At 52.7% G+C, this 16,668-nt stretch overlaps 1 protein-coding gene across 2 annotated transcripts; it reads left to right on the forward strand.

The window, feature by feature from the left end:
- The first annotated feature begins 221 nt into the window (after positions 1–221).
- On the forward strand, positions 222–15,845 carry FADS6 (fatty acid desaturase 6). Of its 2 annotated transcripts, XR_004142056.2 has the most exons (7): positions 256–433; positions 1,139–1,305; positions 9,060–9,240; positions 9,860–10,047; positions 11,768–11,947; positions 12,541–12,795; positions 14,119–15,845. XR_004142056.2 is itself a non-coding variant. In XM_010998367.3 (6 exons), exons 1-6 carry the CDS (start codon positions 271–273, stop codon positions 12,688–12,690), a joined length of 1,029 nt encoding a protein of 342 aa, XP_010996669.1. In that variant the 5' UTR covers positions 222–270; the 3' UTR covers positions 12,691–12,975. The 2 variants fall into 2 exon arrangements, 1 of the variants encoding a protein (XP_010996669.1); XM_010998367.3 differs by lacking the exon at positions 14,119–15,845 and having other exon boundaries at positions 222–433; positions 12,541–12,975.
- Positions 15,846–16,668: the final 823 nt, after the last annotated feature.

Raw genomic sequence — 16,668 nt, forward strand, 5'->3', positions numbered from 1 at the left:
TCCCCACCCCCGCGCGTCTGCGCGCTCCTCCTGCGAAGGCTCTGGTCCCTCCTGCCAGGAGGTGGCCCGAGGCCGGGCCGGGTCCCGCCGCGCGCAGCAGGAGGAGCTCAGGTGCCCAGCGCGCACCGTGACACCAGGGGTGGGTGTCCCCACGGCGCGCGTGACTCCGCCCCGGCCCGCCCCCGCTCGCGCTGCGCGCCTCGCCCGGCGCCGCACACGCTGCCGGTCTTCCCCGTCCTCCGCCCGCGCCCGGCCCGGCGCCTGGAGCCCATGGAGCCCGCGGCCGGAGCGCCCCGGGGGAGCGGCGGCGCCGAGGCGCTGCTGGGCGAACTGGAGGCGAGGGTCCAGGACGTGGTGAGGGCGAGCTCGTGGTGGGAGCGCCATGGCGTGGACTGCGCCATCCTCGCGCTCAGCCTCCTTGCCTTGCCGCCCGGTGAGGGACACGGGGACACAGGGACAGGACGATAAGGGGCCCGGGCTGGGGTGAGAGACGGTGGGACGGTGGGTGCGGGGGAGGGTGACGGACAGGGCTGGGAGGCGGCAGGGTGGGGTAGACGGCACATGCCTGGGACTCTAGGGCAGAGGGTCACACTCCAACCCCGAAAATCTGGTTGGGGTGTCCTGCCTTGTGTACCCAGAGAAGCCCTGATGGCATGAATGGCGGTGAAGGAGAAAATTGAGAGGAGTCAGGGAGAGGCCAGGAGGGACGAGGTGGCTTGGGGAGGGGGAGGAGGATCCGCGGGAACACGAAGTACAGGACGAGGGGAGTGAGAGGGAGGATGAGAGTTTTCCCTGGACCTCCCCTGGTCTGGACCACCCCCTATGCTCTGGCCCCATCCCTCCTCTGGCTGGGGTGTAGAATCAAGACTCCCAGCATCTCCTTGGTGAGTCAGTGGGGCTCTGTTTTGTCCCCAATACTGTAGAGAGAGGCAAGCCATCCCCCTCAGGCCATCGTGGGACCTGCCTCGCCGCTGTTCTCTATGGCGGCTTGCAGGGCTGGGCCCACATTGGCTGGGCTGGGCCCACATTGGCTGGGCTCCCAGGGATGGAGGCTGGGGTGTTTGGGCCCTGAGCCAAAAAAAGACCCTGCCCTTACCGCCCGCCCCACCCCCAATCCCAACTCACCCTTCTCCACCAGGGTTCCTGTGCCTGCGCTCAGACAATCTTCCGGTCTTTGCCCTGGGCATCACCATCCTGGGTGTGTGCCACTACACGCTCACTGTCAAGGGCAGCCACCTGGCCACTCATGGTGCCCTCACCGAGTCCAAACGCTGGAGCAAGATCTGGGCGCTCTTCTTCGTGGAGGTGAGCCTGGGGCTGGACGGGGTAGGAGCAGCTGCTGGTACTGCGTGGGCAACCTCATTGTTCTGTCAGGAAGGCAGAGGTTTCTGGCCAGGTCGTGTTTCTCTCTGGACTGGCCTCAGGCCTCTCAGTTCCTCTGAGTCCTCCCTTCCTCCCTTCCAAGCAGCCCCTCCCATGGCCACCCATATCCCTTATGAACAAATATGAAAGCTGGTACCAGAAACAGCCCTTTGCTACTGGGGACTGGTTACCATGATCGATGAACTCAATTATTAATTTTTAATAAATTTATATAACTTTATAAAACTTTACTTAACTACACACACACACACACACATTTGATAAAATTATACCACATCAGTTGGGAGAGAGGAACCACTTCTTATCCAGGACACTCTCAACTCCCCAGCACCCACAAGAGGTCCTGTTGGCCATCTCATGCCCACCTCTCCCACCCGCACATGTTTCTAAAGTGCTAAGGACAAGAGGAACCAACAAGTTCCTAATCCTCAGGGCCCATTTCCAGAAGCCCTCCTTCCCAGGGACCCTGGGCGCTGTTCCAGCTAAATGCTAAGGCACAGCCCGAACCCAGGAGTCAGAGTCAGATGCCCCCCCAGGTTTGTCATTCCGGGCAGGGGGGAAACTGGGCAATGTTGTGCAGTCACGTGGGGACACAAGAGAGGAGAGTGAGCTCTGTCTAGATTTGTCAAAGCTGTGCTGAGTGCCAGGAGCCTGGGGGGCAGCTGAGAATGAAGAGGCATTGTGGGTTCTGGATGATCTGACTTCGGGGGATCCCACAGTGCAGAGATGGCCCAGTGGTTCTCGAACTTCCGTGTGCAGCTGAATGGCTGGAGGCTCAGGCTTGTTGGAGGAGAAGGCCCCGGCCACTGTATTTACCAAGTTCCCCAGCTGGATCTGATACTCTGGGCCTAGACTCCTGGGGAACACAGGATCTCTTCTGGGGCTGAGCTTCCCACTGAGAAGTCTCCCCAGGTGCCCCCCTTCAGCTAGAGAGCCCCCATAGAGCCACAGAGCATGACCCACCCACCCTGAGGGGCCCAGGTGGCCTGGTGGCTGTGCATTGTCTTGTCCTCATGAACCCCGGGGAAGTGGCCTCGTCTTTGCCTCTTTACCTCTTTAGCTCCTGGCACAAGGCTGAGCTCAATATTTGTTGACAGTGACCCTGCAGGTGACGTAGGGGGACAAGGTCCAGGGAAAAGCTGGCTGATGGAGGGTCATAACCTAGAGGGGGAGGCTTGGCTCCCACCTCCGCATAGTGACACTGGCTGGTATACCGCAGTCCACCGCAGGGCAGGTCACACATGGTCTGTCAGCAGGCTAACCTGAGTGGAAGGCCTCTGCTTTTCTGTCCCCCAGGGCACGACTCTGGCTCCACTCCAGGGAAGACTCAGTTCCCAGTGTGAAGGAGAGGGTGGCTCCGTCTCTTCAGCCCACTGGTATCAGTGGGGCGAGTGGAGTCCTTGATCCCATCGGCTGGGCAGGGGACAGTGTCGGGGGCACAGTCTTTGGACACACTGGCTGCCTGACCTTGGGCAAGTTACTTCATTCCGCATCTAAGGGTTAGTTTCCCATCTAGTACATGAGAGTAGTAACACAGCCTCTCTCAGGAAGCCAGCGTGAGTTTTGAACGAGACGTCGTAGATCTTAACTCAGGGTCCGGGCCTGACTCTCATGCTTGCCGGGGTGAGCTTCCCTGGTTCTTTCCCCGGAGGGAACTCAGCTGCAGGGGAAGGGTTGGTAGTTTTTGTTGTTATTTGTTAGTATTGTTTATTTTTAAACTGAAAGGTCGACCAAGTTATGCAAAGCTTGATGGAGCTGTGTGTGTGTGTGTGTGGTGAGGGGGCTGTTTGCCGAGGCCCCAGATGACCATCTGTCCTCTGCATCACACAAAGTACCAGTTTTCGCTGCCCAGGATCTCAGGAGCTCAGTGGATGACCTGCGACTCCTGGATCCCTGACCCTCCCCCTGTGCCCAGTCCTGTTGTCTCTTGTTAGTCCTCCTCTCCCCCAACCATGACCCTCAGGTAGCACCATCACTAGAGAAGAATCTCATCCTCTAGTTGCAACCTCAGGGGTCTGCTGAGTGTCACTGGCTTTCCTGGGACACCCAGCTTTTGCTGGATTTATCCTCAAGGTCACTGGCAAGAGCTGGGGGTGAGACAGGACCTCACTCTCTCTGACCCATTGGATCTGAGCAGAGGGGCGAGCAGGATGGAGGGGGTGGCTGACATCCAGGTTATTGTTGTTTCTCTGCTAAGGTATCCAAAGTCATACACCCCTCCCATTCCACGGTGAACTTCCCTCTAAAGACCCATTTCCAGTCTACGCTAGAATGTTCCATTCCCCCAAGTAGCGTACCTCTGACCTTCTACCCTGCCCACTCATTACCCTGGTCTGTCCCTCCCTGTGCTGGCCTATGTCATGGGTATATTCCTGGGGACTGCCAGTGAAGGGCCATAGGAATGTGGGGGACAGGCTGGGGCAGGCAGAGCCACCATGGTTTACAGTTTATGTCCTGAAGCTTGGGGAGTGTTAACTCCTGCAGTCAAGAGGGCTTTAGGAACTCCCCCACAAGTCACTCACAATCAAGATGTTCCCCTGAGTGGGAGGGAACAGGCCGTGCCAGTTGCTAAGCTCTGTTGTGTCTCAACTTCAAACCCTCTTTCTAAAGTCAGCTTTGTGCTACGGGGGTGGAGTCACAGCTGGTCCAAAGAGAGCAGAGGCTGCCTGTGCTCTGGGGGAGGGGTGACGCCCAGGGGAACCTTCATCCAGTCCCATGTGGTGGTGGTGGAAACAGAGCTCAGAACCCCCAGCCTGACCATAATTCTGGAACGTTCTCTTCCCACGAATTCAGTGTGGCTACTATTATCCTCAGGGCTGTTTCTGATCTTCTTTCTGCTAGTCCCCACACGAACCTCGAGGGGCGGTAATCTGAGTGTTGCTCCATTATGATTTTTATCCGCAGTACAAAATATACTTTTGTAAAAAAGTTTTTTAATTTTTGAAATAATTATATAATAATATAAATTCACAGGACATTGCAAAAATAGAACAGAGAGGTCCAGTGGACCCTTCACCCCATTTCTTCCAATAGTTAGCCATTGACATTGGTGTGTGCACGTGTTGTGTGTGTGTGTGTCTGTGTGTGTGCAATTTTATCACATGTGCAGATTTATAAAATGTACTTTTAAGGGGTCTCATGGCGAGTCCCACTCTTGTGGGTCTCTAGAAGCCTGGCTCCGGGTGTGTTACATCGCCCCCTAGAGGCGGGGGGCCCTGGGGCAGTATCAGGTGCTGGTCTGTAGGTGGCAGCACTGAGTCTGATAAGTGGCCCAGGGGGAGGGGCTTGGAGAGAAAAGGGTAGGGTTGCTTGGTGGCGCGCAGTGGCTGCCCAGCTGGGAGAGGAGACTTGGAGGGAGGCTTGGTTTGATGGGGAGCTTCGGGGGCTGAGACAGTGTGGGTCGAGGCGCTGCGTGGGCGATGACTGGATGGCTGAGCAGTACACTCAACATCACCGAGCCTCTGCTCCCAGGCGAGCCCTCTGTCAGGTGCTGGGGTACACACAGTGAACCAGACCCTCTTTCAGTTCCCCAAGGGCTCAGTGGGGAAACAGACACACACATATGACATGAAAATAACAAACCTCCTAATTACACCGGCTGACCCTTATTGGGTGCTTAGTGTGTACTTTACCTAAATTATCTCATTTAATAGTCACGCCTCCCTATGAGGTGGAAGCTATTAAATATCACCTTTACTCTGTAGATGAGGAAACACTGGTTGGGGAGGTTAAGTCACTTGCCCCAGGCTGCACAGCTGGTTCGCAGCACAGGACCAGGGCAGGCAGAATGTGGCAGCAGCATCAACCAGGTGATGTGAAGGCTGTGAGAGCACAGAGAGGAGAGCACGTGACGGGGACACGGGTAATGTCTGCAGACGTTTGTGGCTGTCACAACTGGGCTGTGTCGGTGTCTGTGTGCACATGTGCTAAGGGATAGAGGCCAGGAACGCTGGTAAACATCCTACAATGTACAGGACAGCCCTCCAGAACATAGGATGGCACCGCCCCAAATGTCAATAGTGCCAATGCTGAGAACCCCTGGCGACAGTGTCTGGAGGAGACGCTGGCCAGGCCCAGAAGCCGGAAGGTGGGTTCAGGCTGAGCAGACATACAGACAAAGGCGTGGATATGGGAAACAGCATGGTTCTTGAGAGACCCACAGAAATCTGGGGTTGCTAGAATCTAACAGGGACTCTGGAGCAAATTGGACGAGGAGGCCCGTGTGCCAAGCAGAGGAGCTGGGAGTTTCCCAGGACAACGGCTGAAAGGGGAGAGAATTTTGTAGATGTAGGATCAGCGCCCACTACATCCAGCCTAACGAGGGGCTCGGGCTCCTCCTTCACCACGGCCCCTCTCTTACCTAAAGGTGCTAACACATTGCCACATCCCATGGAGCCTGCGGAAGAACCCGCGTGCCCTTGGAGAATTGTGTGCTCACTGAGTAGGGCTGTCAGATGCAGCCAATAAAAATACAGGATGCACAGTGAAGTCTGAACTTCAGATAAATGAATGCAGGCAATATTTGGGATATAGGTCTACAAACAAGGACTGGTTATTTTGTCCAAAACTAATTTATCTGGGTGTCCTATACTTTATCTGACAAACCCAACGCTGAGGACTGTGGAGCCTCAGGGACCCCTCCTGCTGACTCTGAAGCCCATTGTGAAGGGGCTGCTCAGCCCTGGGGTCAGTGGGAGAGGGTTTGGAGAGAGGAATGGGAGCTGGGATGAGCCACAGTCCCTCTTTCTCCTCCTCTCCACGCCTGAAGCCCTCTTCTCCTGTTGTCCTCTCCGGAGCGGTCCCATTGTGCCCCTGGCCTCGATCCCACCCCCATCTCTGCCCTTCCTGTCCTCACCTCTCGCCACATCCCTCACCTGCAGCCTCCCACCCATCACCTGCCTTGTCCTGCCCCTCCCCTTCCAATCCAGTCAGGTCACCTGTGTAAAACCCAATGGCGTGTCATAATCTCATAATAAATAAACTGAAAGGGGAAAATACTAGGGAACATGTAAGAGATTGAGGACCTCCCTCACCTCCCAAGAGGAAAATAGGGCAGCCGGGGGTGAGGTAGGAAGAAGACTCGTCACTGTGAGCTATTTGAATTATGTAAACGTATCACCTGTTCAAAAAATAAGTTACCAGCTGGGATAACTACCTGTGGCAGCTGGTGGAGGTCTGAGGATGCTTACGTGAACAGACAACTGAATGAAGGGATGAATGAACAAATGAGAGCCGGGGCCCCCGATTTTAGCAGAAATAAGATGTCAAGAGGAACTGCAGACATCTGCCCGCACACGCTCTGCCTGTTTGCAAAACCTGAGTGCAGCTAAGGGATGGGGACTCTTAAGTTTCCCTGAAGGGCACAGAAGGTGGTGATATCAAGAAGCTTCTGGAACTTTCTCTGGGTCTGGATGTGAGATCCTCTTGGGTGAGACCTGTAAATAATCCTTCACAGCAGGACTGCCCCCGCAGCGCGTGGCCACATCCCCCTGCCCTCTGGGTGGTGGGATCCCATGAGCCAGGCCACAATTAGTGTCCAGTCGCCCCTTCTCCCAAGCCCACCGCTTTCCCTCCCGCTCTGGAAAAGGCATCTAGATGGGAGGGAGAGGTCCAGTGTTACAGAAACAGCCTCAGATCTGTTGTTATTCATATAAAAAGTCAAATCGCATGCAGATTTGGGAAGCATGTTCTGAGTCACAAACCATGTGTTACATACCACACAGGTGGCTTGTCGCCTCCACCCTGTCCCTGCCCCATCCTCAACTGGGCACGTGGCAGAGAGCCCCACCAGGTCCCCAAGGGTTGAGTTCCTAACAATCTTGGCCAGGTTCAGGCCCCTGGTCATTTCTGGCTTTGCTACTCAAAGTGTGGTCAGCTGCTGCTCTGAGAGGGGATGCAGAGCTTGGGACAGAAGGAAGGGCAACTTTGACCCTAAGCAGATGGCTGCGTTCAGCTGATGTTTCTTGAAGAAGGACGCTGTGCAGATAGGGTGGGTCCTTGGAGCAGAAATGCATGGAAGGAGCAGTTAAAAACAGTTGCTTCTTCCAGTTACAGAACCACGAGGTTCAAAACACACACTTCTAGGCCTTGGGCAGAAGCAGGCGGGCCTCCCAGCAGACCCCGGCTGCAGCCCCTGTGTTGAACCAACCTAACTGCCTGACCCTCTTAAGCAGCAAATTCTTCGAGATCATTGGGCCTGGAAGAGACATCACTTTGACAGTTTACCTGCCCGGCCTCTGCAGCCTCCCACAGGTTCCATCCGTCTGCAAGGTTTCAGAAACAGAGAACAAGCCCATCCCTCCCCGGTTTTACGTCATCTGAGAGCAAAGCGCCTCCTGATTTTGTGGACTCCAAAGCCACGCAGTCACTGAACCAGCCTTTCCTTTCACGCCCCCCCCTTCAGAGGGGCCCGCACAGTACTGGTTTGACACATTTTCCGTGTCTGTGGTAGGACTGCCGTTGTGACGTGCTCCCCAGCGCCCTATGGACAGGGCTTCTGGCTACGTTTCAGTTTCATTTCATTCCAAGCGAGAAAGTCTTTGCAGATGGTATGAAGACAATGTCGTTCCTTATCTGTCTTCTCCTGGTTTTGCTTCTGCTGCCTGGGCCCCGAGCCGGGTTCGTGCTCTGTTGTAGCAGGTGGCTCACCCTAGGGGTCTCATGGCTTATCTTGGATGGAACCTGGGTTCCAGTCCCACCTCTGCCACCGACTTAGCTGAGTGCCCTGGGGTGGTCACATGGCCTCTGTCTCAGTTTCTGCTTCTGTCAACTGTGAATAATAACATCACTGACTCCCTCGGCTTGGAATATTAACAAAGTCACGCGTGTGAAGTGCGGAATGATAAGCGCTCAACCGCATGTGTTCTGCTGTCTTTCTGGGGCTCACGGTGACTGGCATTGGGAAACCCTTCATGTTCTCCTGGAAATAGGCAGGCAGCGTCTTCAATAAAATTAGCAAAATCTGGCATGGATAAAACATGGGAAGAAGCTGATATCTGCATGTTCATTTGCATACATCTGTATAAGAAACACCTTAGCACCTCTTTTGCATTCAGAATGACTGCTCTTCTTGGAGTCAGAAAGCTACTGCTGCTCACTCCCAGCTCCAGAGAATCCCACGTGGGGTCACGTCAGAGAAGAGTCATCCCTGGGAAAATGGTCACTCTCAGCCCCCCACCAGGGCACCCTCAATCTGACTGCCACCCTTGTGGACATTTCAGGAGATGGCCTCCCTTCGCCCCCAGACCGCTCCTGTCCCCCTCCCCTCACTGCTATGGGGTCAGAATACAAAGCAGTGTTAGGAAGGTACAGATATTTCCCAGATAAACTTGCACAAAATAATTGCCGTCGGATGCCAAGAGCTCCACCTGCAGTGCATCCAGTCCTCTGAGAGCCCTCTCAGGCTTGCGGGCTGCAATCAGCAGGGCTGGCCTCCCGCCCCGAAATGCTTTGCAGCACCATGCCAAGTGGATGAAGTTGGTTTGATCGGCTGCCACACGGTGGTCATGGATACCAGAGAGTTGATGGTCAAAGCTGTTGAGCCGGGGGTGTAAGGCAGGAAGGCCCTGGAAATGCAGGGTTCTGGGGAAGGAGGGTGTTCTCAAGGCTCCAAAGGTCCTCTTTGCTCGCCTCTGCCTGACATGGACCCCAGCGCCCTTTCTGACTCCCTCCTCTAGGTGTGCACATCCTTCACTGCAGAGTACGCCAAGTACGGGCACGTCAAAATGCACCATGGCTACACCAACGTGCTGGGCCTGGGGGACTCCAGCACGTGGAGGCTGCCCTGCCTCAACCGCTATGTCTACATGTTCCTCGCTCCTCTCTTGATCCCCCTCATAACGCCGCTGGTGGCTGTCGGTGAGTAGGCCAGGGACGTGCCCCCCAGATACCTGGCCCCCTCTATCCTTCCTTCCTCTCCTCGCTTCACAGAGGCTTCGTGGAGGAAGTGAGGAGCCCTGAGTTAAGACCAGACAGAAACTTTCTGAGACAACTAGGCAGGGTGGAAAGAACCTTGGACCTGGGGCCAAGTCTGGCTCTGCCACTTACTGGCTGGTGACCGCAGGCAGGTAACTTAACCTCTCTGAGCCTTAGGTTCTTACCTGCTCCTCAAGGATGGTGTGAAAGCATCCTGAGGTCATAGCTGGAAAATGCTTTGTAAATGCCTCACACTCTAGTGCATGTTATGACTTTTAATATCACAGGAGCAATATCATACGGTGGAAGAAGCAGGGGCCACGGGGCCACCAGACTGGGGTTCAAGCCCCAGGCCACCACTTACTATCAGAGTGGCCTTGGTCAGGTTGCTGAATGCCATTTTCTCATCCATAAAATGGGCAAATCTACTTTTCAGGGCTGTGTGTGGATGGACTGAACACCTAGGGCACCCTAGTTCACACCATTGAGCCACCAGGGAGCCAGCTTATGTTGAGATTGGAGCCTGGCCGGGCCTCACCCTGTTTCTTGCCCCCTCTGGCAGAGCGGCTGAGAGAGGTGGAGCTCAGGACGGCCCTGCGGACGCTGGGCCTGATTTCCCTGGGCCTTTATTCTCACTACTGGCTGCTCCTGAACGTGTCTGGCTTCCAGAGCCCCGGCTCGGCCCTGGTCTGCATGTTCATCACCAGATCCCTGCTGGCCCACCCTTACCTCCACGTCAACATCTTCCAGGTGAGGCCTCCTCTACCCTGAGCTTGGTGATGGGGGACGCGGGGACCATTCTCCAGGGTGCCTGGCCGCAGGCTGGACTCTAGGTTTTGGGGGGAGAGAGGCCACCTGAGGAAGCATCCCCTCACCTCCCACCCACCCCTCTGCCCTTCTCTCTGTGGGTCATCACAGAGAGTTTTGGTCCCAGGTAAGGAGTTTGCTTCTCTTCCACACTGGCTGCTGTTCACACATGGACTGGAGATTTATTAAGAACCTTCTCTGCACAGGTCAGTTGATTAAGCTCTGTGGGGACACAAGTGAATAGGACCCCAGCTCCTACCGTCAGGGTTTTCACTGTGATAAGCCCAAGGGAAGTGAAACAAGTGCATGGCAGAGGTCCCAGCGCACATGCTGAGAGGAGCTGGAGATGGGAGGTCCTCGTGGGAGGCCAGCTCAGTTCTGGGGCCATTTCCATAGGACCAGTGAAGACCCCAGTTTACAGCATCCTGCATGCGACCATCCCAGCACTTACTGCATAGCCATCAACGACTTAATCCCATCTGTGGCCCATCTGTTTGTCCTGCTAGAGTGGAAGCTCCCGTTCACATCCACATCCTCTAGACCTAGGACAGTGCCTGGAAGAGGAGGCATTTATATATACTTGCTGAACAAAAAAATATACAAGGATGTGCAAACTTGATCTTGAGCCATGAACAGGATTTCTTTTTAATTGATATAGTCGGTTTATAATGTGTTAATTTCTAGTGTACAGCAAAGTGATTCATTTATACATATATATATTCCTTTTCATATTCTTTTTTATTATATGTCATTACAAGGTATTGATTATAGTTCCCTTTGCTATACAGTAGGACCTTGTTGTTTATCTATTTTATTTATAGGAGTTAGTATCTACAAATCCTGAACTCCCAATTTATCGTTCTCCACCTCCTCCCCCACTGGTAACCATAAGTTTGTTTTCTATGTCTGTGAGTCTGTCTCTGTTTTGTAAATAAGTTCACTTGTGTCCTTTTTTAGTAAAGATTCCACATATAAGTGATATCATATGGTATTTTTCTTTCTCTTTCTGGCTTACTTGGTATGACAATCTCCAGGTCCATCAATGTTGTGGCAAATGGCATTATTTTATTCTTTTTCATGGCTGAGTAGTATTCCTTTGTGTGTGTGTGTGTGTGTGTGTGTGTGTGTGTGTGTGTGTGTGTTTGTGTGTGTGTACCACATCTTTATCCAGTCATCTGTCGATGGACATTTAGGTTGCTTCCATGTCTTGACTGTTGTGAATAGTGCTGCTATGAACATTAGGGTGCATGTATCTTTTCAAATTATATGCCCAGGAGAGGGAATCATGAGCAGGACTTGAAAAGAGAGCAGAGAAGGGTCTCTCCAGGATGAAGTGAAGGAACAGGGATGTGAGCGACTGTGGTGGGCAGTCGTGGGCTTTAAAGTATCACAGGATCTGAAGGATACCCAAGCCAAGCCCCTCACTGCACGGATGGGGAGAGAGGCCCAGAGAGGGGACAGATTCAGCACAGAGCACAGACAGGGTCGTCTTGGAGCTGGGCTGAGAACCTCAGCCTCCTCATGTCTCTACCAGGTCCCGATGGAGTCGGGGGCAGAGGAGGGAGGGCAGAAGAACCCACAGGTCCCCCAGTGCTAGGTGAGGATGCCTGGGGCAGGTGGAGAGGCACAGTGCTGCCTGGCGTGACCCTTGTGTCTATGACAGCACATCGGACTGCCCATGTTCTCCCGGGACAAGAAGCCCCGACGGATTCACATGATGAGCCTGGGAGTGCTTAACCTGCCCCGGCTGCCCGTGCTGGACTGGGCATTTGGCCACTCCCTCATCAGCTGCCACGTGGAGCATCACCTCTTCCCCAGGCTCTCTGACCACATGTGCCTGAAGGTAGGTGAGGGTCAGGCTGAAGGGGCTCAGAAGAAGGAACTCTCTGAGGGCAGAAAGGGAGTCTCCTCCAGGGTTCTCTGAGAACCTGGCCTGGTCAGAGATTCCCAAAAAGGGCAGCCCAGGGTACAAGCAGCAGTATGGGTTTCCTACCAGAGACACCTGGGTTTTTCACTAGCAGTGCGACTCTGGACAAGTTAACTGAATGGCTCTGAGCCTCAGCTTCCTCACCTGTCAAATGGGATTAGGCAGTGCTTACACTGACAGGCTTTGAAGATGAAATGAAGAAGTGGATCTGAAATGTTGGGCACACCATAAGTGCTTGATAAAAGGAGCTATGGTGTTTATTGCCCTGTGCTAAGGACGACTGTCAAACAGTCTGGAGTCCTGGCGGAGGATGTTGGGGAGAAGTCTACCCTTTTCCCTTGCCTGCTAGAAATGGGGAGGCAGGAATTCTCCAAGCCCTTCAGCTCCCCCAGAGCATCATGGGACAAAGCAGACAGGAGTTGGGGCTGGGAAGAGGAAGGGTCTCCATGGGGAGGGACCTGTCCACAGTCCCGGCTCAGCGGCCCCTCCTCCTGCCCATCTTCTGGCAGGTGAAGCCCGTGGTGTCCCAGTTCCTTCATGAGAAGCAGCTGCCATACAACGAGGACTCCTACCTGGCTCGCTTCCGGCTGTTTCTCAATCGCTACGAGGAGTTCATGGTGCAGACGCCCCCCATCACAGAGCTGGTGGGGCTGCAATGATGGGTGGACTGGCACAGTCACCCTGCCCTCCCTCCCAGGCCCAACCCTGGCTCTCCTGCTTCTGCTGGTCATCCCTGGGGCCGGGAGGGCACAGGCCCTTGCCCAGTGAGTGTGGCTCTGCCACTGGTGGTGGACTTGGAATGTGGAGGCACTGGGCGGGCAGCGAGGTGGGGAGTTCATGCCAGGGGTCCTGGGGATCACTGCCCTGCTTGCTTTTCTGGGTTTCAAGGACTATCTGGGGGAAAGGAATAAAGGTGGCTGGGCATTATGGTTAGTCTGGACCTCCATCAACTTCATCTCAGGACTAAACAGCTGGATTTCTCCCCTGCTCGCTCTGAGCCTTGGTAGGGCTAAGGGATGGGGTTAAGGAGAGTCCCTATGTAGGGAGAAGGCTAGTAGGGGGTGCTGAGAGAGAAGGGTCAGCCCCCTGGGTAGGGCTTCCATGGCGCCGGGAGCCCCACACTTGGCTACTGCTTCTTCCTGTGCCCTTTTGAGGTTCTGGCCCCTAGGGAGCCCTCTCCACAGGGACTACAGGGAGCGATTACTTTTGGCAGACCTTCCGAGTTTTGCAGCCAGGAAGCCTGTGCGGGACACTGGCCCAGCAGCTCCCCAGATCCACAGCATCTGGGAGATCGCAGTGTGTGTTTTGTGGGGAGAGCACTCCAAGGGAAACAAGGGCAGAAATGGTGTAAATAGCTTTGCACATGACCTTGGCTAGCTCCAGAAGTCTGCTTTCTTCCATGATGTTTACAAAGAGTGGAAGGATTATCCATTGAGAGAGAGAGAAATTACTGGCAGGGTAGCTGAGGCTGGAGGGGGGTTATGGGAACATGGTTTGGAGGTCGGATGGCCTTAGAGAGAAGAGGGAGTGGGGGGCAGGGAAAGGTACAGACACCAGATCTGGGAGTCGAGGGCTAGGCTTGTGTATGGAAGGATGTGCTGCAGCCTGGAAGTGAGGCACTGTAAGTGCTGCAGCCAGAGGATGAGGTCGAGGGACTGGGGATGGTATCGAGACTCAGCCTAACTGAGTCTCAATACCAAGGCCAACTTGAGAGGGGGCTGGGAGCTGCCCTGGCTGGGGGCTGGATGAGTGGGTGCAAAGAAGGGTCCAGCTGAGGCTGAGGGAGGAACAGAGAAGGAGCCGAGCCTGTGAGAAGAGGCCAGAGCAGTTAGTTTAAAACAGGGTTTCCCACCTCAGCATCATCACATTTTGGCCAGATATTTCTTTGTCGTTGGGACCAGTCCTGTGCATTGTAGGATGTTCCCCAGCATCCCTAGCTTCTACCCACCTGGTTCCAGGAGCCCAAGTCATGACAATCAAAACTGTCTGCAGACATTGCCAAATGTCCTCTGGGGAGTGGGGCAAAAATCATCTCCAGTTGAGAACATGCAAGTCTGTTCTGAGTACATAATTGCCTTATTTTTCAGTGAAGTCCTTGGATGAGGCGAAGGGCACGCTGACCCTGACCATGGGGAGGCTAAATGCCAGCAGAAGGGGTGGCAGAGGAGTCAGACGGCAGGTGAAGGCATTCTCTGAGCCTGGTCATGTTGAAAAAACCATCTCTGGTGTGGCCTTGGTTGGCTGTGCTGGCTACCTGTCTCCAGATCCATTCCCCTCTTCTCCACCCTGCCTTCCTCCCCCAAAGCCCACAGCTGCTGTCTGGCACCCTCTCCTCCAGCTACAGCTCTCACTGCTTCCAAAACAGCTCTCTCCTTTTGCTTTTTCAGGGCCTGGGGGGGAGTGGCTTCTGGCTGTTGCTTGCCCAGGAGTGCTTCACCATTTCTTTAATCCTGCTACACCTCTGTACAAAACCCCTTCATTAAACTCTCTTCAATCAGCCCCTTTGAACAGACCATCTGTTTCCTGTTGGGAGGCTGACTGATAGAGCAGAGTTTGGGATCCAAGCAGCCCTTTTGGAATGACGCAGGTTTGGCAGCCTCCTGCTTTGCTATAGGTTACTGCTGCTCTTTGGAAATGCATTAGCAACTCAAAAATGGCCTTAAGGTCTGGGAATGCGATCAATCAAACTGCTAATTCCCCATATGAAAAATGCAATGTCAGAAAAGGCCCCATTGCACAGTCCTGGCTAATGATTAAAACCATCCTAAAATGACTCACTGTTATTGATCTGGGCCCAAGTGCGAAAAGGACTGCAGCTGGACACCCTGGTACCAGATGTGGCTGTACAACAGGCGCCCAGGAACAAGTCACTCCATCACTTTGAGGCTTAATTTTCTGTTGCTTGATTTCTCTGAGGATGAGTTGGGAATGAGTGGGGCTGGCGAAATGAGGGGAGATGACAGGAGTGAATCAAGCCCTTCCAAGGCTCTGCAGTGACCTCAGGTCTAATTTACAGAGGCACGTCGGAGGTCATAACATTGATGATGATGGTAGCAAATGCCTGTTCAGAACTTGTGGCCCTTGTTTATCTATGCTATCTAATTTTCATCTTTACAAGAAGTTGGTACTATTTTCCCCTCACATTACGTATTGTGAAGATAAGCCTTGGAGAGATTAAACCTATCAATGTCATATAGCTAGTAAGTGGAGGAAGAAAGATTCAAACCTAGTGTGTCTGATTCCAGAATCCTTTCTCTTAACCACCAGACATACTACCCCTGGGTAGGGAGCCCTATAGGGCTTTCTGGGGTTTCTGATCCTGAATCTCCTTCTGTTTCTCCCATGTGCGAGGATAACAAATGGATCATTAAGACAAACTCTTGATGAACTTCCATTATGTACCACATACCGTGCAAAGCTCTGGGGATGTAAGAGTGAATGATTTAGAGATTTGCAGATACTAACTACTATATGGAAAACAGATAAACAACAAGTTTCTACTGTATAGCACAGGCAACTATATTCAATATCTTTTAGTAACCTATAATGAAAAAGAATATGAAAAGGAATACATGTATGTATACGTATGACTGAAACATTATGCCATACACCAGAAATTGACAAAAAAACCAAAAACAAAACAGTGAATGAAATTGGGCCCCAGTCTCCTGGAGCTTGTTGTCTTGTGCAGGAATTTACAAACTTTTCCAGTCAAAGGCCAGAGAGTAAATATTTTGTAGATGATACAGTCTCTGTCACAACTACTCAACGGCACCATCAAAGTGCAAAACAGCCAGAGACAATATGTAAAGAAATGAGCATCATTGTTTTTCAATAAAATTTTTAAAATTTTATGTAATTTTCACATTACAGAATATTATTCTTTACAGTGTTTAAAAACTTTTTAAGAATGTAATACACTATGAACTTGTGGGTTGTACAAAAACAGGTAGTGGGCAGGATTTGGCCTGCAAACTGTAGTTTGCCTAATCCTGGTCGAGTGGGACAAGCACAAAACACAGTGGCTTATTAGAAGTCAGAGCAGTATTTACTTCTCAGTACCAGGGAGCGGAAGTGACTAGAAGGGGCACAAGGAACTCCTGGGGGTGCTGGCCATGTTCTATTTATTGATCTGTGTGGTGATCACATGGTTACATCTTGTGATGATTCGTCAAACAGTACTTTCTTTTCCTATTTACTTATTTACTTTTTTAAAAACACCTTTATTGTGGTATGATTCCTGTACAGTAAACTACACATATTTCAGATGTGCAATTTGATGAATTTTGATAGATGTTTACACCAGTGAAACCACCACCACCACAATCAAGGTAGCAAATGGAGATACCAGGGATTGAACCCAGGACCTCATGCATGCTAAGCATGCACTCTACCACTAAGCTATACCCTCCCCCCATCAAACAGTACTTATAATTTGTGTGCTTTTCTGTTTGTTACACTTTGTAAAGAAAAAAATGTTGCCTGCTATTCCAGTTCTACAAGGATCAAGCCATTAGTCACTGTAGTCACTCACCGACTGTTCCCTGAGGGGAATTCAGGATGGGGAAAAACAGAAAGCATTCTGCAATGATTTGGATATACAGGCCCCTAGATAAGTTACATATTTAAGGGAAAAA

This window comes from Camelus dromedarius, chromosome 16, assembly GCF_036321535.1.
Source record: "Camelus dromedarius isolate mCamDro1 chromosome 16, mCamDro1.pat, whole genome shotgun sequence".
Classification (NCBI taxonomy): Eukaryota; Metazoa; Chordata; class Mammalia; order Artiodactyla; family Camelidae; genus Camelus; species Camelus dromedarius.

Bases quoted from the DNA above. Each gene is read 5' to 3' on its own strand.
- FADS6 (XM_010998367.3), top strand. From the start codon at position 271: ATGGAGCCCGCGGCCGGAGCGCCCCGGGGGAGCGGCGGCGCCGAGGCG. The intron at 434-1,138 runs GTGAGGGACACG...CTTCTCCACCAG, and splicing joins CCTCCTTGCCTTGCCGCCCG to GGTTCCTGTGCCTGCGCTCA. The intron at 10,048-11,767 runs GTGAGGCCTCCT...TGTCTATGACAG, and splicing joins TCCACGTCAACATCTTCCAG to CACATCGGACTGCCCATGTT.